The sequence below is a fragment of the Rissa tridactyla genome, chromosome 6 (genome assembly GCF_028500815.1).
Source record: "Rissa tridactyla isolate bRisTri1 chromosome 6, bRisTri1.patW.cur.20221130, whole genome shotgun sequence".
Lineage (NCBI taxonomy): Eukaryota > Metazoa > Chordata > Aves > Charadriiformes > Laridae > Rissa > Rissa tridactyla.
In genome coordinates, this window is record NC_071471.1 from 64,197,521 (window position 1) to 64,223,495 (window position 25,975).

The 25,975-nt window shown below is 40.6% G+C and overlaps 1 protein-coding gene across 28 annotated transcripts in view; it reads right to left on the bottom strand.

Annotated features, from left to right (window-relative positions):
- ABLIM1 (actin binding LIM protein 1) overlaps positions 1-25,975 on the bottom strand; it is a 225,983-nt gene that overhangs the window by 61,091 nt on the left and 138,917 nt on the right. For all 28 annotated transcript variants that reach the window (XM_054205891.1, XM_054205890.1, XM_054205889.1 and 25 more), the window contains 2 exons: positions 17,488-17,614; positions 16,243-16,336 (listed from right to left, as the gene is read on the bottom strand). In XM_054205891.1, the coding sequence (XP_054061866.1) occupies positions 16,243-16,336; positions 17,488-17,614 (221 nt within the window). The remainder of the gene's footprint in view (positions 1-16,242; positions 16,337-17,487; positions 17,615-25,975) is intronic.

The following is a 25,975-nucleotide window of genomic DNA, read 5'->3' on the forward strand; positions in this document are numbered from 1 at the left end:
CAACAGTGAACAAGAGCCAGAGAGAACAATAACAAGAATCCCGCTAGGAGAGCTCACATGCCAGCGGGTCTGGTAGAGGAAGAACTAATTACCAACAGACATTTTCTGCTGGCCAAAGGACACAATTAAGTGCATATTTGTTGCGTTACATTTGCACAGCTGCACTCACTCTCCATTCAAAGATATCTTAGCAGTCACCTGACACACAGCTATTAAACATGTAGAAAGCTTTACTTTTCTAATATTATTTAAATACCACAAAAATTGCTATGTAGTTGAAAGAGTACACTTAAAAGTAAAAGCCCCCCTCCCCCCTCCTTTTCCTTTTTTAAAATTTTTATGAACACATATAATGGGCCCATTTGATGGACAAACCTAATCAAATATTTAGTTCTACCATGAGTCTGAGGAGAATGACCTGATTTCTTAACTCTCTTAACGACTACGGAGTAGCATAAAGAATAATTCGGACTCATCTTTTAAACCCCTTAAAGGAATGTTGTGAATTGTTAAAACAGGAACCATGGCAGTAGCCTACCATTTTCCAGTGAAGCTTTATTTTAATTATGTGCAGAGGTCACAGAACCTTCAACCCTTTTTGATGTTCAGTATAACATCAAATTCCATTGTTTCCTTCTCTGCATGCTTCTGTGATCTCACGAGCGGCTGGAACAGCACAAACACTATAAAGACCAAAAATTGCCTCTAATAACATCCTGACCCAAACTGTCCACTCATTTTTCCCAGGCTCTTATCTGTTTAGCAAGTCACTACAAATATCTGTGCTCAGATACAAAAATAAAAGCGCAGCTCCTTTGCTTCCAAAGGACTTCAAAATCTATGTTAATTTTCTCTGTTATTACCAAAGGAAGGAAAGTGTAATACAATTTAAACATTGAAAATATTCTAGCCTGATAAATCCTTGTTTGATACGTATCTTTAGAACTAGGACCTTCTAAAGCTGTTTTTAACACAACTGTCACAATATCTCAACAGAAACAGCTCTCAGCACAGTCTCTGTTCAACCTGAGAGAGGACGGAGCAGCAGGAAGCGGAGCTCACACTGGCAGTTCCCAGGCTGATGGGGCTGCAAGACACAAGACACCACACTGGGGGACGGTGGGAAATGGAGCGTGAGGCCGTGACTGTAAATCTGAATGACAACGTGCATGCAAGAGACATCGAAGACCCTCAAAGCCTTCCACTGATTGCTGTGCTGCCTTAGGTAAGCCAAAACTGCAGCTGTCCTGCTGCTGTCAACAGTTCCACTGTTAATTCATGCCTGGTTTCTGATTTTTATACAAAAATACTTCCCAGCATCCCGACAGCGACTGCCAATATCATACTAGTATATTCCTTACCAGACGGACTATAATAAACTTTGTAAGTTATTAGTTTTAATTCCGCCAGCATACAATATTGTCATACCCAGTAGCTGCTGCTAATAGCAATGCAATTATTAGCTGCTTGGAATATAATTTTTCCGTAAAGATGTGAGTAATGATTCAGGCTAAATCCCCAGTTGTGCAACTGCTCTGCTGGCATGAAGAAAGTCCTCATGGCAGCTGATTATCAGCTGGACTTACTTTACTAAGATCCTTGCAGTTATTAGCTCTTCTTTGAGATCTTACTTTCCTGCAACATCCAATGTTGAGCAAGTTGCGCACACAGGTGAAATGCTTAACTTCCAACTATGGTCTTTATGGGAGCTATTCATTCTGTCTTCATGGGGCAAATCCACCTATTGCTACACACAGGACCAAAGTTAAGAACTTGTATTACCTACACAGTTGACAGCAAGAGGTCAGTACAAAGACAGTAATTCCACTCAACTAAGAAATGTACCCCCAGTAGCCCAAAGTGGCTGGTTAGAATACTGTGGGCGGTACAGAGGAGCAAAGCAATAGCAAACACAGCTTTATTGCCTATTGCCAGGATTTCAACACCACCTCTGCTAAGATCCTGGGTTACATTTATGCACAGAGAAATCTAATCCCAGTGACTGAACATGTAGTTAATCAGAAACAATCCAGACGAAATATATTGAGATAAAGTTTCATTCTAATCTAATTACAATACAAATCTGTGAATTCACTGCCTTCATTACCCTTATTTTAGGTACATATGAGGGCAAGATCCTCTCTTAAACGGTATTTATTGCACAGATTTTTTTTTTTTAATTTTGAACCTCTCAACAGCAAGTATTTGGCAAGGCGTGATACAAATCCCTCCTATATTTCTCAACAATGCTGGAACAGGTCCAGTTCATAAGTACAGGTGTGGACTTTCTATGTCTTCTGTGATCTTTAAGTTTCAAAAAGCATTAGAGAACTAAATATTCCTTTACTTTGTGTGCACTTTGTCCAGCATGGATTTTTGACATGAAAAGATACTTCACTTAAAGACCTGATTACACATTCATATTGCTGGATTAGTTTAGAATCAGAATCAACCGGCAAAGCTACTTTATAGTAACCTCACCACAGCGCCAGAGGACTTTTCAAACAGCCTAATACTGGTGTAACTATAACTTTGTCTCAACTAGCCAGAAAAACACCTCTACTGACTACCAAGACTTTTGTGTAGGTCTGCTGAGCTGTACAGTGGAGTGATCAGTCTCCCTGCAGCAAGGCGAGGAAGCCATTCCAGCCCCAGCTTCCAGCCTGCTGAAAGCAAAGTAAAGCCCTTAGCTTGGTTTGGTGCTGAGTGTTAGTTATATGGCACAAGTCAAGGGACAGCATGGAGTTTTGGGAGTAGATTATGCATCGGATGCATATGATATGCAATCTTCTGTAACACCAGGAATCTCCCACTTTCCAAGTCATCTTCATGTTTTCTTTTGTTAGGTGATAACAGCACCACTGAGTTAGCAGGAATACGTGAGTTCCAAGAGTGAAACACAACCACGCTTCTCCTTTTAACTCTCTGCATGAAGACACTGTTAGTCCCTCAACCCATCCCTCTGGCTGAGTTTCTAATAACAGAGATTGATGTATATGCATTAGCAGATCACGTTAAGTGGAGTTGTGTTTGCAGTGCTGCAACAATATCTCCAAAACAATGGAAAGTGTCTCGGAAGGCTGAGATATTACTAGTTTTCAGAAACAACTTTCACTTTAGAACTATAGCTGACTTCAACCTGCTGAAATTTATCTAGAAAAGTCAGTAACAAATCTCCTTTGTATCTTAAAAAAACCCCAAGAGAATTACTTTATAAATCAGAAACCTGACAGCAGGTAATACATATTAGACCTCATCCTAACATTAAAAGGTTATTTGCTTTGCAATTATCTACATTCTGATCACGATTTGATTGCATTTGTAGACAGACTGAAATAAAGAGCAGTTATATGTGCATACACATACATATATATACATGCACATGTAATTTTAAAGGAACATACATATTCCTAGATCTTAAAGTAACCATAAAAGAATACTCAGGAATTTTTAAGAATTCCTACTGCAAATCCCAAATTATGTATTGTAAAATACAAACAAAAAGTTATCATGGTCCATATGCTCGATGCACAGAAAAATCATATGAACTGAGATACTATTAACTAACAATAAAAGAAAAAAAGGCAATGACTAAGTCATGAAGTTAGAAATAAAGATAACTGATAAGAACGCTAAAGTTACCAAGGAAATAACTATGGAAAATATGTTTAAAGACATAAGAGTCTTTATTAAAGCATGATGGGGACAAAAAAGAATTTATTTTTTTTTAAATCACAGATCATGCAAAGATCCCTTGTGAGCTGTAGATGAAAAATGATGAAAGATGACACAGAAAAGGCAGGAGTATTCAGGACATGTATCTTTCTGGTCTGTATTTGACAATGCTGAAAGACCTATTTTTCCTGTTTGATACTGTTTATTGAGCAAGATTTATTTAAATAGTGTTTGCCATGACTCAACATTTACGTATTGGGAGACCTGAATAATCTGTACTCAGAAGCCTTAAGAAAACCTTAGCAGGGCAGTTCTCTGACAGATGGATGTGTTAGCAGGGGAGGCTCTGCTGAGCCAGACCCCTCAGAGATGACTTCCTTCTACCCACACCATGAGGCACCTCTACTGCTGGCCAAGACAAGAATACAAAACCTTTCCTGGTAAATCTGCTGATGACTCAAGACAAGGCCTGTTTAAGCTATCTAAAGCCAACACGTATGTTTTAATAGTCTAACATAACATAAAATGTTTAAGAAAGCAAGGCCCTGTGAGACTGAGGGACATGTGGTGGGCAACAGCAACGGAGAGATGTGGTTTGAGAACATCATTAATAATCTCCCAGAAAATGCTCTCTGAGTACCTGAAACAGCTGGCCCTTCTGAGCATTTAACGTATACAAAGAATATAAAGATACTGCAACATCACCATTATAACACGGACGAGGGGATGCATTGGGTTCACAGAATAGAGATGAATGGAGAACCACCAAAACAACATAAGCCTTAAGCTGCAAACCTGAAGGACTCAGAGTCAAATCATTACTCAGATAGAGGCTTCAGAGATGATTAGCTCACAGCGGACAGGCGATTAAAAGCAAAGAAAGCAGATAATAGCAGGAAAGAGCATGAGCTTTTCAATCCCACTGAAAAAAAAACTATAAGAACATCAAAAAGCTGGTTACACAAATTTAACTTGGAAATCAGATGAAGTTTCTAAAAAGTAAAGGTAACTTAAGCAGTAAGAGGGAAAATTTGTGTTCTTACAATCACACTGCAGGATAATTGCCCGAAGTATAAGTTTTTATTTGGTTCATAGGGAAAAGCTCTATGATTTTGACAAAAGAAGGTCAAGCAGTCCCCCTGACCTCCATTCCAAAGGGCTTTACATAGAGAGCAGCTTTCACACATGCATCAAGCTGCTTTTCATGAGCACAGGTCTGAACCAAACCAGCAGAATAATTAAAGTCAGAGTCTAAGGTTCCACTGGAAAAACTTCCAATAGAGTTAAATCAGTTCACACTGAAAAATTTACCGAGAGCTGTCTTGGCCAAGTAGCAAAATTCCTAGTATTGAAGGAGCTTTGCTGCTAGGATGGAGCTTCTGTTGATGTCGCTTGTGGTTCAGACAGACAATTCAAATGCAACACCAGAAGTTCTGGGGTCAGGTGTGCTGCATCAGCACTGGAATTGCTACTGACCCAGAGAGTCCGGCACTGAGTCGGGGCTCTACAGCATGGGGAAGGTTGAGAGAAGAGGTCAGTGTAGCACTTGGCGAAAGTCATGTTAACCTACTCAGAGGGCAAGTGCTAACCACTTCCTATTGATGAAGAAAGTGAGATCTTGAAAGATTAAGCAACTCACCTTGGATGACAATTAATGCTTGCAGCAGAGCCAAGCAGAGAACTCAAACTCTCAGACTCCCAGCCCTGCTGGACCTCCACGTAGCACACCACTAGATCCAAATAACTCTAGCTGATTTTCGTGTTCATCTAACACAAAACTGTCTTTCCAGTTTTCTGTCAGAAAGCTGTTTCAGGAACTGTGCAACCTTTGGCATGCGATTTAGCAAAGCCTAGTCTCCATTCTGATGTCTGCATTCGGTTCAGAGGGAGCGTCCCAAGAACAACAGAGAAATAAAAGTTGTGAGGGCCAAATGAGGGGGGAAAGAAACTAAGCATGAGGTCACACACAGTACATCCGTTGAAAATAACCAGAGAATATAAAGCAAAAGGTAGCCTGTAAGGAACAAAGTAGACACGAAACACTCAATTTATGCTAATTTGTACCTGGTAGAATCACAAATTATTCTAACAGGAGAACATGCTAGGATCGAATTAAGCAGGGAATATTTTTTCTTTTAGTGACTATAGCCTGCTCTTGTAGCAAGCTGATCTTAAAAGTCATTGTCATTCCAACTATTCTGATCCGATAGCACTTTAAAAAGTCTAAAGAACGGGTTTTACCCTTGATTAACTGCAATGCTACCTGCTACCTTTGGAAGCCTCTTCCAGCAAGTGGTCACAACAAGCAACAGATGACAATCTAGGGAAGGGGCAGATTTTCTTCAAATGTTTTTCTTCCCAATCACATTGCTCTTAACTCCAGAGTCACTCATATGTAATTAGGAGCCTGGATTTGACTACATCCAGACATTTCTCAGGAATCCTCATTTTTCAATTCTAGCCAACGTGTTTATGTTACACTAAATTTAAAATGGAAATATCAAAGGACACCAAGGTAACCAGTGGATAGTTGATGCAGAGAAACAGTTGTCTCCTCTTCAAATAGAACAACTTTGAATAAATGTCAGACCACCAACATTTTTTTGTCCTATTTTTCAGTCTTCTCACTGCTGATACATGTGATTTCCAATTACAGATGCAAAACTATGCAAACGTACTTTTGAATCCTAGCTGACATAAAAATCCCATCACAGTATGTTTGTCAGGGCCAAGACACAAGGATTTTACATCCTACGTTGTTTTCTTCAGCTCTGTATAAAATCAAGATTTCTAGTTACCACAGGAAAACTACTTCAACAAAATAATTATGATGGAACATATGACTATGGTGATGAACAGGAAAGAGGTGATGGACATAAAGCAGAAAGGCATACCTAACATCATTTGGTGCCATTCAGTTTTCAACTGAGTACAGGGGCTCCACGATTGTTGCCTCAGCAGTAGTTCAAGGGTGCTGCTGAGGTTAAGTCTGACTAAAGTTTTTGACTGCCTCAGTTCTTACTCTCCTCTCTGCTAGGAAAAAACATTTTCCAGCCAAGATGCAACTACTTTACAGACTTCAAAGTAGCAGCAGCTCCATCTGTACGCATAACAAATCTCTCTCTCCAAATCCTACATGTAAAAGTCAATTTCTTAACATTTTAGAGCATACTCAAACAATTTATGATGCTCATTTCAGAGACCTCTGCAAAACACAAAACATCCCAAGCTACTTTCACAGTTTGAATGCCAGAGTGTTTGTGTTGCTTGTGATGAAAAGGTGCATCTCTTTCTATGTGTTTTTTTCCCCTCTCTTACAAAGAAAAAGGCTTATAATGAATGTCATGCATCCCAGATATCTATGCAAAGAACTATTAGACCTGTATGATCTTCTAATGTAGCATGAGCATGTATTTAAAATCTACCCATTTTGTGCTCCAGGTAGTCATTTCAAACATTTAATCACCCACAAAATACTCACATGTATTATATTTCTTCATCTGTAAAGCACCTGCTCAGCAAAGACAGGTGTTAATTCTGTGGACTTCAAAGTCCCTAGAGATTCCAGACATATCTTTCATTTCTGTTTTTCTCCCCTCTACCCCCCCGCCCCGGCCAAGGAAAGCACCTTGACAAAGCAGACAGAAGAGAGAGGGGGCTGAGTTCTCACAGGGCGAACACTGAGCACAATACCCGGATGGAGCCTGTTACAAACAGGTGACAGCTACAGACTTGCCCCAACAAGCTCTTCTCTTCTCAAGTTTCAAACATGTTATTGCTGCATTCTTCCCAACAATTACGTTTTATGGGGAACAGATCTAAGTCCCATCCTGCTCTTTTAGGAGTCAGTAGCAAACTCTCCACTCATAGCAGGACTTAAATCAGGGCTTAAAAATGAAAGATCACAATCCTGCAAAAAAATATTTCACCACTTTTCCATTTTTCATTGTGATCTCAGTCCATGAGAAACAAAAAGTAACCGGCTGAAATAATTTTGTATTGCTACAGAGTCCATTCTCACGCTCCCCTATCACTAAATCCCAATTCACAGTGAGACTGTGACACTGGAGGAAGTTTTATTTTCGGTGCAAGCACTTTGGTGCAGGAATCATTATTAATTTTGTATCTCTGTTGTGGGTGATTGTGTCAAGTAGCACTAGCACAATGCAATGGTTTAAAAGCTGAACAGAAGAAGCAATGGGAGATACAAAATAAAAATGGAATATTATGTTTTCCCTAAAGGAGACTGTTCCAAGAGGAGAACAAGACATGTTCTGCAATGACAACCATGCAATTGAATTCTCAATACAGCTATGTAAAAAAAAAAAAAAAGTAATCTTGGTAAATTACTCTTCTACTCTAAGACATGAAAAAGCTACTTGTTTTAAGGACCTGTTGTATTTTACTGTAGTACATGCAATGGTTGTATGTCACAAAGGCTGCTGCTGGTGGCAAGATACTTTTTATGCTAATATAAAAGCCTCTACCGAAATGCCATTTTAAAGTATTTTGAGCAGCCTGCAAAAGTTTTTCAGTAATATTTATTGCATAAAACACACTATAGAATATTTAACTAAATCAAAAAGGCAAAAGCTAAAGATGCTGTGCTAGGAAATATAGATCATAATCAACAACACTGTCCGCAAGAAAGCAATTTATACAGAGAAGCCATATTTTTATAAGCACCTGCAAGATTTCACAAATCTCTCTGTGGCAATAAGGAAGCTTTAATTAGTTATTTTTTCAAATTACTTGTTACAACTTGCTCTTCTTATTCACCGTCCCTACATCCTCTTAGCATTCCTCCCCTTCCTATTGATGTTCAAATTGACTGAAGGATGGCTTCCAAACCACTGCTGAGAAGTTAATGCTTTGTGATTATGCTGCCATAGCAACTGAACTTCTGTTAGGGCTCTGTCAACTTCAGACACTCTTTTGTCATCTTTATGTGTCAAATCTTTCCCAACTACAGATATCCCTCTTGACAAATTCAATCTTTTGGGGGGGAGGGGGTGTTAGTTAGAAAGATTTTGACATGAAACATTTATGTTATTTTTCTGGAAGTATCTTTATTCTAGATTTTTGACCCTCTGCATGCTGTGGTTTTCTAGGCAATTACATCTAGCATATTTTTCATCAGGGAACAGTAGTCTAAATTTAGTTAAATCTATGCTGCTACTCAGCTACATAGACAACCTGTCTCAACCATTTACCCATATCCTGAGTTATTATTAAACTTTTCATTTCCCCATTTTTATGCAAACAAAGTCGACATCAGTAAAAAAAAAAAATAATCATTCTACATTAACTGATAAAACACATTTCTCAGCAAAAAGGCAAGGAAACTGGAAACAAACCATAACCTTTTTTCAACGCAACAAATCTCCAGAAGTGATCAAAAGAGTCAACAAACTATATTAAGAATTATTTGAGATAAAGAATTGTATTGTTCCTCCATACATCAGCAATCAGTTGCAATCAGAAACAGCCCAAGCTCTGTGCCATTCTCCTCTCTTCCTGGCAGTTTAAAAATACGTTAGCTGCACTCTTTATCTAAACCACAGAATTACTCACAGCCTTTTAAAAAAATCCTTCTGGTGCACAGGAACAAAAGTACAAGTACCCAATTATGACACCACTGGCAAACTATTCAGTCACATCACAAAGTTGCACACCCTTATCCCCCCCAAAAGAATGCCATGACCCCTTCCAATTCAAAACTCGTTTCACAGGAAGGGGTTTACCTTCTGACAATAATTCTTCAGTCTAAATCCATTCCCTCCTCAGCCTGGCAGGCAAACTCCCTTCAGCTCTGTTCAAATTTTACCAGAAGCAATGTGCAGATGCCTTGTGTTTTCATCGAACCAGCTCAGAGTGAAGTGCCTGGGACTGCACCCAGCCCCGAGTCTCGCTCCTCCTCTGCTCGCACTCGCGCGCCCTCCTGCACACACCCACCAAAACAAGCAAATAATCCTCCCCGCACATGAAACCCACTCCAGCAGTAACTCAGCCAGCCCATTCTGTAAAAAGCAAAGGGGGAAGAACACCGGCCCAGGCAGGGGCAGGACCATTTCTCATCACTTGTGTGTCACAATTTGATGTCAGTACAACTCAGAACATTTTTCCCTTGGGGAGAGGCATCTGGTGAGTATGAAATCAGCGCTCTCTTCCTTTGGAAGTCATTAAATATTACTTCCACGGCTTCTGAAGAATTTATACAGCCTCCTGGGTGTTAGTCTAGTTTTGTCAGAAAGAGCTACAGTGAGATTGTACTGTAGTCCAGATTACAGCAGGCAGAGTGCTGGGACCACTTTTCATGCTGGTATGTGTATCCCTTTAGCTTATTTGCACATTTTGCGTGAGATGATGCTTCAGACACACTCTATGAACATCTGATGAATTTACAGTGGGCCCTGTGCACTGACCCTATCTGATTATCTTGACGGGTATTTTCCGTAATCAAAAAAAATGCTGTGGACTGCAGAATATACCTGTCTGACTAAGAGGGCAAACGATCACAGCACACGCTTCTGCTTTTTCTTACCATTTACCTGGGACATTCAGGCAACATGTTCATGTTTTCCCATTTATTGTAACAGCAGTAAAATTAGACACAAACAAAGCAAATCACAGCACTAACAAAGCATGCACCGAACTCCACAGCTTCTTCTCATGTGCTCTGTAGCCTTTTCCCCTGCATTTTTATGGTGTGTGAAGATGACAACAGGGACTGGGAGATACTGGTTAAGAGCAAAGTCTCTCCCAAGCCTGTGAGACACCCAAAACAGCAGATGTCTAGTACTATGAAAACAGATTGGTAATGCATTCTTCAGGGATGTTATTTTATCATAACTTTAACATACCACCAAATCCAAACCTGTTTGGATCCACCACATCACCAGTCTTTGTTCAACTCATCAATTGCTTCATTTATAAAAGTGTTTAAAATTTTACATCACCTCAACCTGTATTACCAGTACAGGTTGCATCATTAAAATCCAGTAAATGACACATTTTGTGATACTTCCTGCATAACCACTATGAAAACAGCCTTGCTAAACATTACATTCAGCATAACAATAAATGTTAGCTTTTCATTTAACATTTCTGAATGGAATTGAAATAAATCTCAATCTGTTTTAAGAGACTCTCAATCTACAAAGCGTACGGGTATAAGAACACAGGATCAGATGCATGAACGTACTGAAGTACCTAACTAAACTCTATACTCCATGGATCTTTGCAGAGAAGGGTGATGTTTTCATGTGAGCTGTGAGCCTAAACCTCCTTAAAATAAATTACTTAAACACGTAGGCTATTGAGTTTTCCTGAAAGTCAATCAACTGAAGAATCTGAATACTAATACTCATATGAGCAAAGTCACTTGCATGGTTAAGCGCTGGCAGAAGGCACATCCTTGGACAACATAAACAGGTGTTGTTCAAATAAATCATTTATAGTTCCTATGGGAACCAGCAATGTTGTTACTGTCATTTATTTGTTATTTATTTATTTAGAACAGACTCATTCACATGTGAAGAATCAGCAGAAGCTCGTATGAATCCCTCACAGCACATGTTTCTAAACCTAGTTCTGAAAACAACACTTGAAGAAACTTACAGGCTCCTCTCGTTCACATTTTTTGCCTCTTAAATATGGATACAGTTTCCTTACACAACCATAGCAGCTTTCACTGCTTTTTTGGCTTTTACCCCCTATAATTATAGTTACTTATTTCTACTTTCGGACGTCAAGGTGTCTCAGAATCGACATCTCTCCGAGTTAGCTGCAGCACAGATGAGCCATCTTAAAATTCTGACATTACAGTAACAGCATCTACAAGTACTAAACCTCCTTCACATTAAATACCACATTGTAAATTACTACTCCTCTTTAAAATCAGGGGAAGCTCAGCATAAATTACAATATCAAAACACATTTAGAAGTTGACCTTGCAGGCTGAAGTCAAGGGAGCCTTCTGCTGCCCTGGCATTTCTCTTTTCAAGTCCATCTGTTAAAATGGCATTATGCCACCACTTACAAGGTGGGGTGCAAGTTTCAGCAGTGCACAGGAAACAAACACAGGGCAGGCAGCAGCCCATCAGAACAGGAACTCGAGCTATGCGCAGCCAGGAGAAATCCCACCGTGGCTTTTTATTTGCACATGAATATTAAGCAAGCAGTATTATAAAAATAAATGGGTAGAGTAGCAAGATGGCTGAGGGATTTGATAGTAGACACATGCATCTCGATCTCTAGATCATGAGATTCAATCCTGTTCATACCAATAACAAGCCAAAAAAAGTGAAAATCGTAAGACCTGAATCTTATTTTCGGGCTTTCTGTATGACATCATGCAAATTATCCACCTGTTTCTGCCCTGATGTCTTCTTTCTGCAGAACTAAAAGAGTACCACTAGAGAAGGTTTGTAAAACACTTTGGATAAGCAGAGATTAATTACATGGATATAGGCATGATCCACCATTCTCTGAAGTCAATGGAAAGCTTCTCATTGATTTAACATATTTTGAATTAAGCCCTAGAGGAATAGTTATATTGTGTATGATAACCACATTAGACATAAATTATTTAGGCCAGCATCTTTCCTATCCCTGGAAGTGTTCAAGGACAGGTTGGATGGGGCTTCGAGCAACCTGGAGGTGTCCCTGTCCATGGCAGGGGGTTGGAACTAGATGATCTTTAAGGTCCCTCCCAACCAAAACCATTTTATGATTCTTGAAATAGCTAAATATGTCAAGTTTACTTAGGTTTGTGGAGTTACATGTCTATGCAGAAATTCACAGGATCAGAAGCAGATGAGCATCTTTCAATAGGCTAGCCTTGAAGCTATGAAAATAATAGCTTACTGGAAAGTCTATGTGAAAGTCCTGATTATTGCCTGATAAAAACATTTTTTTCACCAGAGTTAATTGGAAATTAATATTTTTTCAAAAATAAAGATTCTTTTCTGCTGGAGAAACCCAAGGAAGAACACTGATCTCTGTTGCCTTGACAACAACATTGTGAAATACTCAGGTATTAAAGTATCTGGTATGCTCAAGAAAGTTACAATATCTATTGCACATTGGATACTTACCACATTATTGTGTTGGCATGTATTCATCTATCATCTGTGACTATTTGTCACAGCAAGTTACGTGCCAAATAATACATGAGAAATATCTGAGCTGACTTAAATGCACATGGTATTTTTATTGCATAGTTTCATGGCTACTGAAAGTTGTTAGATCTTTGTCCTAGAAAAAAGAGCATTCTTCCATGATATGTGGATACTAGTAAAATAAGTGCTGGTTTTCTAGTAATGTATTTCTAAAGTGAGCAGAGGGATCTCCTCTAGAGAATATCTGGTGGAAGTCCATCCTCTCAAGGCTTGTACTCAAACCTTGGCCTTTCTGACAGGCTGTGCTGAGGGCACCTACCAGGGGCCCAGCATCGCTGCTTCTGAGATGAGGACTCTTAGGTCCACATGAGGCATGGTTGTCTCTCTTGCTGGTTGCTCACTGCAGAAGGCTGAATGCCTGATTTTTCAGGGCTGCTAAGCCATACTGAGGGACAAAAATGAGCAGGAGCTCCAAGCCTGCAAAGTTGCAAATAATTTCCATTTCTCTTTAAATTAAAAAATTGAACTCTTACTGGAAAAATAGATATCATCGGCCTCTGTGAACCCAAAGCTAAGTTTCATGCTTTCATTTCCCGTCAGTTTTTCTATAGACTGGACCAGATACAATAAGCAGAAAATAAAGCAGCATTATCATGGCATGCTGCTAATCACTTCTGATCCATTAGAGGGAAGTGTTTGTATACAATGTACTATATGCTTCCCTCCAGCCTCTTCTAACCATTTCTTTGGATGAAGATGATGAAACAGCATACTCTGCTCCTGACATAACAAACTATTTTATTGACAAATAAAATGAAAGATACTGATCAGTGAATTTACTACCACCATTTTTATTAACAAAGGCAAAATACAAAGTGTTTTGTTGTTTTTTTTTTTCCCCACCAGAAGTTAGTAGGTATACCTTGTGCTGGTCAGTGATGCCATAACCTCTACCTAGACAATTCATATAGTTGTGCTGCTTCACACCAAGAATGTGGTTTCCTTCCCAAGAGAGGCAGCAGGACAAGAGACAACCCACATGATATAAATCATCAAAAATACCCAAATTCGCCAAAGAAACGTTGCCAAAGAAAACAAAGTAACAAAGAAAACAGTAATCTTCCTGTGAGAATCTCAAGCTTTATCTAAATTAAAACTTCAGGTGTACTGAAAGGTTGTGGGTGATTTCCTGTACCGGATAAGGAGATTGTTAATTGTCCTGCCTCAAATAGGTCTGCTGCCTGCCCTGAACTGTGGCATCCTGTTCTGTGAATTATCTTCCATGGCCCCATGGCTGCTTCCGCTCTCTCATCTCCGTTGTCACCAGAGGATTTATGTCATCCTTTAGGCTACCTTTTCTGCCCAAAAGGGACACATGTGCTGACACATGATTCTTCTCATCATAAGTTTTGACTTATTAGTTCCTTGAGTCTAATTTAGAGGCATTGGAACTGTGCATCTCCAATAACATAAAAGGGTTCTAGAAGGAGCCAAACCAGCCCACACTTCTGATAAATTGCTCTGATTGTTAGCTATTGAATGTTAGCTGCTCACCTGTATCTTCTAATCTTTTTAAGCGCCATTTAATGACAGACAGTGCTTGAATGTCTCTCCTGCATCTGCATTCCCAGATGATACCTGCAGAACTCTACTGATAGACTATCCAGGCTGCTAATGTATACTGTAATGCAGTTAAGCCAATGTCTGAACGGCCACAGTACTAATTTTTTTTGGTGAAAGGTTCAAGGACTCGTCCATTCTACACCTTTCAGATAGCAGTCAGCCTTCAAATGTCATTTAAACAGATCACAAAAGAGTGGCACTATATGAGTAATTCAACTTCTACAGGCTTTAGAGGAGTTTGGTCTTGGTTACATATTGAGAACTACTGCTGCCCTCTACTGTATTATTATAGGTTATGCCTCTGATAATCAATGAAAGCCACAAATATTCAAGCAAAATTTCTAGTCTTACCCAGAACTTAGCATGCTTAATATTTCCATGTATTGGTAAGATCATTCAAAGGATCTGATTCTAATTGATCAACATATTCTGATTCTGCAGGGGCTAGTTCAAATGGAAAAAAATTTTTTTTTTTTGGTATGATTTTGACTCTTAGAAGAGGTGGATCCTTGCAAGGGGCCGGACACGTTTCACTGCTTCAGTGAAATGTTGTCTCTTCTTCTGATAATAAATATCCATCAGAAGAGTAAGAACTATGGAGTAAGAAACCAACTTTGGGGCCAAAATGACTGCATTAAGGTTCTGCCTCGGACACAATGTCTCTGATAACACAAACTTTAGCTTAGATTATGAAGAACAGCTAAATCCTAGTTCAGTTGAACTAATCTTTCCTTAGTCTTGACTTAATCGATTCTGAAAAGATACAGCTCACGATCCTCTCAAAAAGCTAGGCTTCTTTCTCACTAGTAACATGAGTGCAACCTTGCTAGAGTCATATCCACTACACAAAAGGCTGCAAATAGGAATATCTTATTTCTTCCCAGCTCTCCACAGACTTCAATAACCTCCTCTTTTATCATTTTAATCTCCATGCCTCTGAATAGGTTGCATTGCTTGTATGTTAGAGCGCTTATCATGTGCATCTAAAACAGTTTTAGAATTATTTTATGCTTCCCAAGCTCACAAATCCAATTACTTCTCTCCTGCAGTGCTTCCTGCACTGGAATGCAACTATGGTGTCACCAATACATAGTACTAAACTGTAGTCACCAGTAGACGGGAACAGATAAGCAGATGGTAGTAGACCACTAGATTCAAGCCAGAGACACAGCCTTCCTACTCAAGGGAAAACTCAGACTGTTCTCACTAATTATCTGTACGGGTCTCCAAAGGAATTAGATACACATTGCAAAGGAGCCAGACTAAGAGCCTGGCTAATTAAAAAAACTGTACTTCCTTTCAGTAGATGGAGTGACAAAGGGACCAGGTGTCCACACATGTTCTGAGTCCCTCATTTAGTGCTACCATCCTGGTTAACATTCTGAATATTGAACCAGAGAAACCTCCAGAACTAAAATCACAAGCTGTTACCACTTCTATGTCAAACCTGTAACCGTGAGGGTTGACACATCTTATATATGTAGTAGACTGGACACAAAGAAGAGAACCTGTAATACACATTCAACTAGCAAATTCCAGCTGCTTTTACTTCTGTAGTACTTTGAGGTTTATTTTCTGTTATTCACTGTAAAACATCCAGTACATCCAGTTTCTTGTTCACAAAATACACCTGTAATTGAAGTTCTTCGTGGTTCCCCATTTCTTCCACAAACTTTATTATGCAAAGGCTTTTTTTCCAGAAGTGCATTATTAAAAACCACTGAAGCTGAAGTCAACCCATACAGCCTAGTGCCAGACATAACTGCATGAGACATAATGGGGCATGGCCCAATTCTTAAACTCTAGTTTACAAAACACCTACCTCTAGGACTTTCCCAGTAATGAACTGGTGACATGCTTCACATTTGACTCCAAAAAGAACTTGATAATCCTTTTCACAATAAGGAGCGCCATCTCTGAAAAAGAAAATCCACAAATTACAAACCACCTTTTCAGAAACAGGTTACAGCATGACTTACACTCTTCCCTTGTCTTCAGTCTGGAACTCCTACACACAGTGACACCAAAATGGGAGTGAATTCAAGGGAAATATTTTGTAGTATAAGAAAAAAAAAATTCTCATTAGTGCCTCTTAGAATTATGCCTTAAATTCCCATTGAAAAAAGGCATCCAGTACAAACCACCGAAGTGTACCTCATTCTTTAGAACAGACCCCCTCCACCTACAGGTGGTGCAATTCTAGGGAATCAGTGGAACTATGTCCAGGGAGATGAGAGGAGAACCGAGTCTTTATCATAGGCATATATTTTTTGTTGACTTCAGAAAAAAAATCTTTGTTAGTCTGCAAGAGTATAAGCAGTAACTTGTAAGTGTAAGGTTATGTAGTCTTTTAGTATGAACAAGGACCATATAGTAAAAGTGGAAATACTAGTCAGTTTAGGAGTATTTCTCAGGCACTGAACTTCTTTTGAGAAATTGCAGATGCTACTTTTTATTAAATATTATAAACCCTTTAATGGCAGGTTTGTGAAACATACATTGTTTCCCTGATTTTTCTCTTTATGGGGGGAACGGAGACTGTATCTATCTTCATTCCCTCTATTTTATCATTACACTGTTTTTCCCCATTCTCCTTCTCTACACTTCATTCTGCTCAAAACTCTCTTTGTTAGTTTCTTGTATGGGGATGAGAAACACAGTGTCAGGTCAATCACTGCATCACATTTACTCTATTCTCTAGCAAAGACAAGAAATGGACAGGTTCTTACTTTTTTCACATGTTTGGATGCAAAATGGCACAAAGCTTTATCTGGCTAACACAGAAATGACATGCAGGAATTCACCTAATCCTTTGTGGGAACATTGAGATATATCCCCTTCTGTATTGGTATTAAATATAGACTACTATCATTAAACACCAGTTTTCAGTTGCTCTTTTCAGTTTACTTTCCTTTCCCAACTCAGCTCTCAATGGGAACAAAGATTTTGGTGTATACAGAAAGGTAGTAAAACCTGGATTTCAAAAGGCTAACTTTACTGCAAGCTCTTCTTCATTGGCACCACAAACTCATGCCAAGAGTGCAGAAGAGATGCAGAGGTTACTTACTTGCTGATGTATTCCCCAGTTAGGACCTTCCCACAGGCCTTGCACTTAAAGCACCCCAGGTGCCACTGCTTATCCAGAGCCAGCAATGCTTGTCCATTTTTTATGTCTCTTCCACAGCCAGCACAATCTGCAAATAAACAAACAAATCCACTTGTTGATGTTACTTGTTTCATTAATCCTCATTAACCATCCACCAATTGCTACACTTGGTAACCAAATGAGAGAATTACACACCAATGCAGAGATACGTCTTCCTTTCCTCAGACAATTCTTGAGTCCTGTATGAAGATTCAGTCTTCATCATTATAGACATACTCAGCAGAAGAGGGAAAGTACCTCTTCTGGTTTTCATGCTGTTTATGATTCAAAGACTGCCAGGCAAGCTCTGTACAAACTTCAGATTTTGCTAGGAATGAGCTACCTAAATTATCACTCAGAAAAGTTCCTGTCTTCTAAAGCAATCAATGTTTGTTTCAAGATTTTCCTTTTAGCAAAATCTTGACTGCTTACATGAAGCTAAATAAGGAGGCCTGGGTGAGCATCATCAGGATTGCTGCGTTTCCCCGTTGGGTGGCAGCAAAGCCCAAAGTGTCCACCCAACTCAAGGGCGGTGGCACATCTCAGCCGGGACCAGGGGGAGAGACCTTTTTTCAGGGAGGGCCCAAGGCAAGGGTGACAGCAGTTTGACAGCAGTGTCGGCTGCATGGCAGGGCATATTGTCCTCCACCTGCAGGTGTTGGAAACTGTAGTTCTTGGTGTCTGTAATAGGCATAAGGAATCTTTCGCAGGGATTTTGGTACTACCTTGGTAGTTGACACTCACTTTTTACTGCAATTCTGAAAGACTCTTTGATGGCAGTGTGAACCTGAAGCCAGGAGCCCTGAATGCCCTCTGTCCCAGAGGATGCCACAACGTCTTATGTCACACCAGAAATCTTTGGCTCAGCCCCAAGCTCCCATTCCTCTCCATTCAAACATAAAACACTCAAAGAGATTTCCTGGTAAGGGGGAATTCAGCACATGGTAAGATCTGAAGAGACTGATGTGGCAGACAGCACTGAACTGCAAGGATTGTGCTACAGCTTCTGTGCCCAGCCTCAGGGGACAGAGGGACCGAGGGAAGAGAAGGCCTGGAAGACCAGTGAAGCAGAAAGGGAATGTCCATCAGCTGAGGCACACATGGAAGCCACAAAGGAGACAGCCTGGAACAAAGGATTTTCCATATTTTATTATCCCCAAACTCAGTGTTCCTTTGGTGAATGCAACATCCTCTCCACGTGCCTGAAACATCAACAAATAGCAACAAATTGAGACCAACAGTAACAGAACAATCTGGGCAGTAAAGCCCAGGGAAAAGACCATCCTGGCTGCACTGCTCAAGCTGACTGAACAGGTACAACCTGAAAACCTTCATCTCCTTGTGGGTTTACAGCCCAGGCAACACTACACCTTGCAAAAGGGTGAGCCCAAGTTTATCACAACTGATTATGAGGGAGTCACTCCTTTTCACACGAAAGGGCCTGTCGTTTGTTTGCTGGATAATGGACCAAGAGAGCCCCAAAAGGAATGCCATGCATTCCTGCTATCCAAGTCACCATTTGCAGCACAACCCTCTACCTGTCAGCATTCTTCCCCTTCTAAAATCCCTAAAGAAAAAAAGGGACTAAGCACCATGGTATCTTGTGATAAAATGCAAGTCATGGACTGTTGACACAACTTGGACTTGAAAAGCAGCCCTGAGATGTCCTAATACTAGGACTTTGCTCTAGAGGACAAATGTTACAAATTGAAATCACGAAATGACAAGGACTGACAGCATGTAACAGATCCCTCTGCTCTTCCGTGCCAGCTCAAGGCTCCATGCCACTCCGGAACAACAGCAAAGGCTGGAACAGATCACTGAGGGAGGCTCTGGAATTCCCAGCATGAAGCTGAGGAGGGGACAAGCAAACATCTGTCAGGATGGCTCTGGGATGCTGATCTTGCCTTTGGTTGTGGGAGGATACTAGACCATCTCTTGAAGTCCCTTCCCGTCTGTGTTTTCTTATGCTAAACCTGAAACCATGCAAATTTGCCTTTCAATTGTGACAACAAATGGGATTTTTCCTCCAGCCTCAGTGGGTGCTGAACTGCAGCTTTCAAGAGCACCCATTTTTCAGCTTCCTAACGCTGCTGCTTCCCCCTCCTGCGCCAGCTTCCACATCCCTGACCTGGGGTCCTGCCAAACTGTGATATATTCCCTGTTACAGTAATCCCTCAAAAAATCTGCTGTGTTTCCCATGAGTTTTTTTCAGCTTTATCGAAGAAGCTTTCAGGAAGCTGAAATTTCTCAGATACTGAATCAAGGAAGAGATTTTTAAAGCACTTAGTTTTGCTTCTAACTGGGTTTCTGAAGCAGTCAGAATAGAAAAACTGCCTTACACAAAAGTCCAGTATCTTTATTGGTGCCAAAACCAGTTACATGGAGAAAGTAGGGATCCATGAAGTTTCCCTGCCTATTTAATTGCTTCTTGTAAGCCAAAGGTGGTGTTGCTGCACTTACTCTTATGCTCACGTTTGATACAAGGGGTTGATAACATTCTTTTATTATTCTATAGCAACAATACATCTACTTACTCGTTCTGGATTCCTTGAAGTGTTTTGCAAGAGTAAATTAACACCCTTATTTCCATTCTGCTAATATCACTGATATGCTGAATGTCTAGAACCAAAGTAAACTAATAGCCCAGTACTGTCTTAATAGGCTGAGACGGCTTTTAACTAAACCTGATTTTAACTCTGGCAAAACAGTCGGGTATATACATGAAAAGCTAGCAATTATCATTATCTCCTAAAATAGAAAGCAAATAAGGCTGGGCTGGGCTAAGAAAAGACCATTTGTTCATCTGAATTCTACAAATAAAAGCTATTTATGATCTCAGGCCTGCATGAGGCACATTAAAGCCTTCGGCTGAATATCATCAGCACACAGCATATGCAGGCAGGATCTCAGGATCACACTAAGCACAATCTGCATCAGCACAACCTATAACCAGCACACCGCAAATAAAGGGGCCATGAGATCTGCAACCATATGCCAGAGCAGACTTGTACTAAAAAAATCTGAAAATCCTTCCCAAAATTTTGTGTAATGATTCCCACCGTGGTTCTCTCTGTTTTCATACCTGGGTCTAACAGACTGCACCCCTTGACCTTGAGCTTTCTTGTGCTTTCTTTTTGTCATATAACCCAGATTCTTCTCTACTCATATTCCTTGGACATCCACACATTCAGCTGTGCCAGTATAACAAAGAGGAGGAGGAGGAAAGTGCATGTAGTGTATTTGGTAAAATGGAGAATGACCGGTACAGTTCCTATATGCACATATGGTCTAAGGAAAAGTATACCACAAAAAACACTATGTGAAATTACACTTGAGCTGAAGCAAGACTTAAGAGTAGAAACATTCCGTGGCACTGATTCTCATAAGAAATGGGAAGTAACTTCATATGTGTCGTGTCCATCCCCAGAATCTTCAGCTGTATGACAGCCATTTCGCAATAAAAGCACTGCAGTATGACTTAAATAAGGACCCAATCATTATAAGGTTATCCAGGAATGCCAGGAAAACAATGTATTCCCCCCAAAATCCATCCTAAGCAGGGAAAAAGATTTTATCTGAGAGCACTGGACAGATAGTTACCCAAATCACAGTGCAGCCTCCCTGTGCCGCCTGTGACACCAGCAGCTGCAGCCTCGACAATCAATGTCCACTTGCTCAGACGTTGCGTATAAAAAATTGTATTCACTCTCTCTCATAACAGCATTAGATGACAGCACCGTTGTTTAGCCAAGCGAAAGCTTCTCACACGATTCTCTGCCAGAGATGCTTAAACATACCTGTTGTGACTTCACATACTATGTATAGGCCTGCCCACTCTGAAGATAAATCCTAACATATTTAAGCTACAGCTCTGGAATAAAATAGCCCAGAAGGATGTCATATTTGATGTGTCCAGACACAAAAGCAAGTGCCAATGCCTGGACAAAAGGACTGTGATGTGGAGTCAGCCAGCCCAAAAGCATGGAAAAGTAGGGGGACAGGACAAGGAAAAGTACCATGGCACTATGATAAGCATATGATTAAGACCTCCACCTCCCAAGCATCTTAAGTAGCCTCACTAAAAGATGTAGCCCAGGGTGAGCTGCCACCCATGACACCATGCTTGTAAAGATGCAATGAGAAAATGCATTTCCCTTTCTAGCATCTGCATCACCCCAGACATCCAGGAGTGAAGCATCCTGCACAGCAACCCATTCGTCACTGCCTAAATTAAGCATTGGATTTTCTTCCTTTGCCTCCCTCCCCTGCTCTCAGCCAATAGCAGAGAGCCCTGATCACAGCACAGGCCGGGGGCTCGGAGCTGATACAGCTGTATTAACCCTAAGCACACTGCATATGACTTTACCCGCTCCCATTTGGATTGCTTGGAAAATTTACTAGCAATTATATCTTTATTTCACATTCTCTGCTCACCCCATATAACTTACGAAAGGGAAATCACCTCTACCTGCTTTAGTCCTAATGAACGTGGTTATGCAACTCATGCGCAGGGAGAGTTTTATGTGAGTGTACTAACTCTGCTCTGTGCAAGGTTAGCTCCGTGAGCAGAGCTAATTGCAGCCTGACTTGATGATGCATAATTAAGTCACCAAAAAGTTCCTTTCGATCCTGATGGCCATTAGTAAGCAACACATGTCTAGATAAAGTCTGAAGCTGCCACAACCTCTTTGAGTCACAGGAGTAATACTGTTTTTACACTACTTTTGTTAGTGTTCCAGTCCCTATAAAACACAGTAAAGACAACACCAGCAAGCTTCTGCCCTGAAACAGGTAAAGCAAGGCAGAATGAGGGGGACTTTTATCATTATTATATTTTAATTTTTAAAAGAAACAAACAAATTTTCATTGGACTTACACAGAAATACACTGTCAAGCATAGCTGGACCTAAAGAGCAAGCTACGCGGAACAGCGAATTGGAAGTGAAGAGAGGCAAATATTATCACTGAAGTCAAGGTCAAGAAATCTCTAATTGTAAATAACTCTTAGCCACCTTGGAAAACAACTTGCATCCCAATAATTCTTCTGTGGCAATTTGAAGGTTGCACAATTATAATTTCTCATAGAGTTTGGAGGACCAATTTTTCCTCAGTCACCCTTTAACCACAGATCAGGCCATGCTTTTTAAAGCCTTGATTTAAAGTTAAAAGTTTTGACAATATCACAGAATCACAGGGAATCACAGAATGGTTTGGGTTGGAAGGGACCTTAAAGATCATCTAGTTCCAACCACCCTGCCATGGACAGGGACACCTCCCACTAGACCAGGCTGCTCAAAGCCCCATCCAGCCTGGTCTTGAACAATTCCAGGGATGGGGCATCCACAACTTCCCTGGGCAACCTATCCCAGTGCCTCACCACCCACACAGTAAAGAATTTTTTCCTGATATCCAATGTAAATCTACCCTCTTTCAGTTTGAAACTGTGATCCCTTGTCCTATCATTACACTCCCTGATAGAGTCCCTCCCCATCCTTCCTGTAAGCCCCCTTTAGGTACTGGAAGGGGCTATAAGGTCTCCCTGGAGCCTTCTCTTCTCCAGGCTGAACAACCCCCACTCTCTCAGCCTGTCCTCACAGCAGAGGTGCTCCACAGCCCCCGATCATCTTTGTGGCCCTCCGCTGGATCCGTTCCAACAGGTCCATGTCCTTCTTGTGCTGAGGACCCCAGAGCTGGATGCAATACTCCAAGTGGGGTCTCACCAGAGCAGAGTAGAGGGGCAGAATCACCTCCCTTGACCTGCTGGCCACACTTCTTTTGATGCAGCCCAGGATGCGGTTGGCTTTCTGGGCTGCAAGTGCACATTGCCTGCTCATGTTGAGCTTCTCATCCACCAGCACCCCCAAGTCCTTCTCCTCAGGGCTGCTCTCAAGCCGTTCTCCACCCAACCTGTATTTGTGCCTGGGACTACCATGACCCAGGTGCAGGACCTTGCACTTGGCCTGGTTGAACTTCGTGAGGTTTGCATTGGCCCACCTCTCAAGCCTGTCACGGTCCCTCTGGATGACATCTCTTCCCTTCAGCGTGTCGACCGTGCCACACAGCTTGGTGTCATTGGCAAACTTGCTGAGGGTGCACTCAATCCCACTGTCCATGTCACTGACAAAGGTGTTAAACAGCACTGGTCACTGGTTTCCATATGGACATTGAGCCACTGACTGCAACCCTTTGAGTGCGGCCATCTATCCAGTTCTTCATCCACTGAGTGGTCCATCCATCAAATCCATGCTTTTCCAATTTAGAGACCAGGATGCTGTGCGGGACAGTGTCAAATGCTTTCCATAAGTCCAGGTAGATGGCGTCGGTTGCTCTCCCCTTATCTACCAATACTGTGGCAACATCATAGAAGGTCACCAAATTTGTGAGGCACGATTTGCCTTTGGTGAAGCCATGTTGGCTGTCACCAATCACCTCCTTATTTTCCATGTGCCTTAGCAGAGATTCCAGGAGGATCTGCTCCATGATCTTGCCAGGCACAGAGGTGAGACAGACAGACTGACTGACTGTGACAGATACCACACAGGCTTTTCCAGATCATCAAGATATTTCTGTCAAAGCTAAAAAACCAAACTCATTCTGTCTGTTTACAGTACGATAAATGCTTTCAATGTTTAAAGCATAACCATTTGATCATCAGGGCAGTGATGAGTTCTCCAAGTCAGAGAAGGACATACAATATTGGGAATTTCACATCCAGGATTTAGATCAGAGTATGTAACTCAAGAAATCTGCTGCCAGACCCTTCCTCTTTGCCAATGCAAGGATAAGAAATGTTTGTCAGAACAAAATGCACTATTGCCCTTTCGCTAAAGGCAAAACATACCCATGCAGGCAGCCTTGTACTCCTGAAATCTAACAATAAGAGGCCGGGTGCATACAATGGAGGGAAATAAACTTCCCATGGGAAGTAAGTATAGCTTTGATGGTTTACTATAAATGGCAAGTTGGGAAAAATTGATATTTTCAAAATAAATATTTAAAGAAAATAGAATTATTGTAGTTGATTAAACATGGAAAGAAATCACAATAGCACGAAACGGCATTCTTTGCTTGCAACACAAGTCCCCATTAACCATCTGTGAGTGCCTAACATTGACTTGCCTTTTTGAAAAACAGGTTAATACATCTTGGATATATCGTTACTGTAAATAGCGCTTTCATCATCCAATGCAATTTAAAGTGATTTGGAAATATGAATGCTCTTCCCCAACTCTAGTCTGTTAACACGACATTATTTTATCAAAGGAGTTTCTATTTTTCCCCTTTGCATTGATATAAGCATTTGTGTTAGTCTTCTACATAGGAAAAGGAAACAGAATTCCCCTTCTTTCTACACCTCCTTCCCAAAGGAGGCCAAACCAATTGACTTTTTAACCTCTTACTCCTGCAAACTGTCCCTGCAAGCAACATACCACCAAGTTAGCCTTTTCCCGTAACATGAAGCTCAGTCCCTTCTTCAAACCAATCTTTCATACAGGTGTCTGACCTGAAAACCAAAGGGTAAATGAAATAGAAGGAGGAAGAAAGAGCAAATGTGAAACTATCTAAGAGAAGAGTTTTGGTTGGTTTTTTTTCCAGCTTACAACCCCAAAAGTTCCAGCTGTAAAACAACTCGGAAGGATAAACCACAGCCCGATACATCTAAGCTGAGGCTAGTGTTCACCCTTCTATTTCTTTTACTATAGTTCAGAATTCCAGCTGATTTCAAATTCAGAATTCCAACTTGCAGTCCCCCAAGTGAATTGCTCGGTTAGCAAATGAGCTTCACTGTTTAATACCCATCTCATGGATAGTACATTGTGTCTCGTCATCTGCAGACTATTTTGGGTAATTTTCAATTGTTACTTTTGGAAAAGAAGCAATTCCAACAGGGTACAACCTCCAACAACAGGAATGAAAGATACGACAACTTTTAGGAAGGTTTTTATGCCCTGAGAACCCATGGCAAACTAAGGTCTAGCTAACAACTAATTCACTTTTCACATTCTTTTTAAGTGACTTCTGATTCCTGACTTACCACCTGGCAAGCTTTCTGAATATGACAATTCCCAGATACTCTTACCTCTGGAGATCTACAATAGTTGTGTTTTCCAAGCTACTGAGAAATTCCTTTCACTTTCCCCAAAACTTTCTTTGGAATTACCTTTTGATTAGTACTTCTCTGGTAAAAGCTAAGGAGATGGAATGTTTTGATTTCCAAGTTCAAGATGGGGTTACGCTTAGAGAAATAAGAACTGATATTTAGTACACTCATACAGTCTATTCACAATTGTTTCTGCCTAATTTACATGTAACACAAAAGTATACAAAAGAAACAGGCAAACCAGACTGAAAACACCTTCCTGAAAACCAGTAATTTTTATGAAGGAGAACACTTTCTTATAGAAAA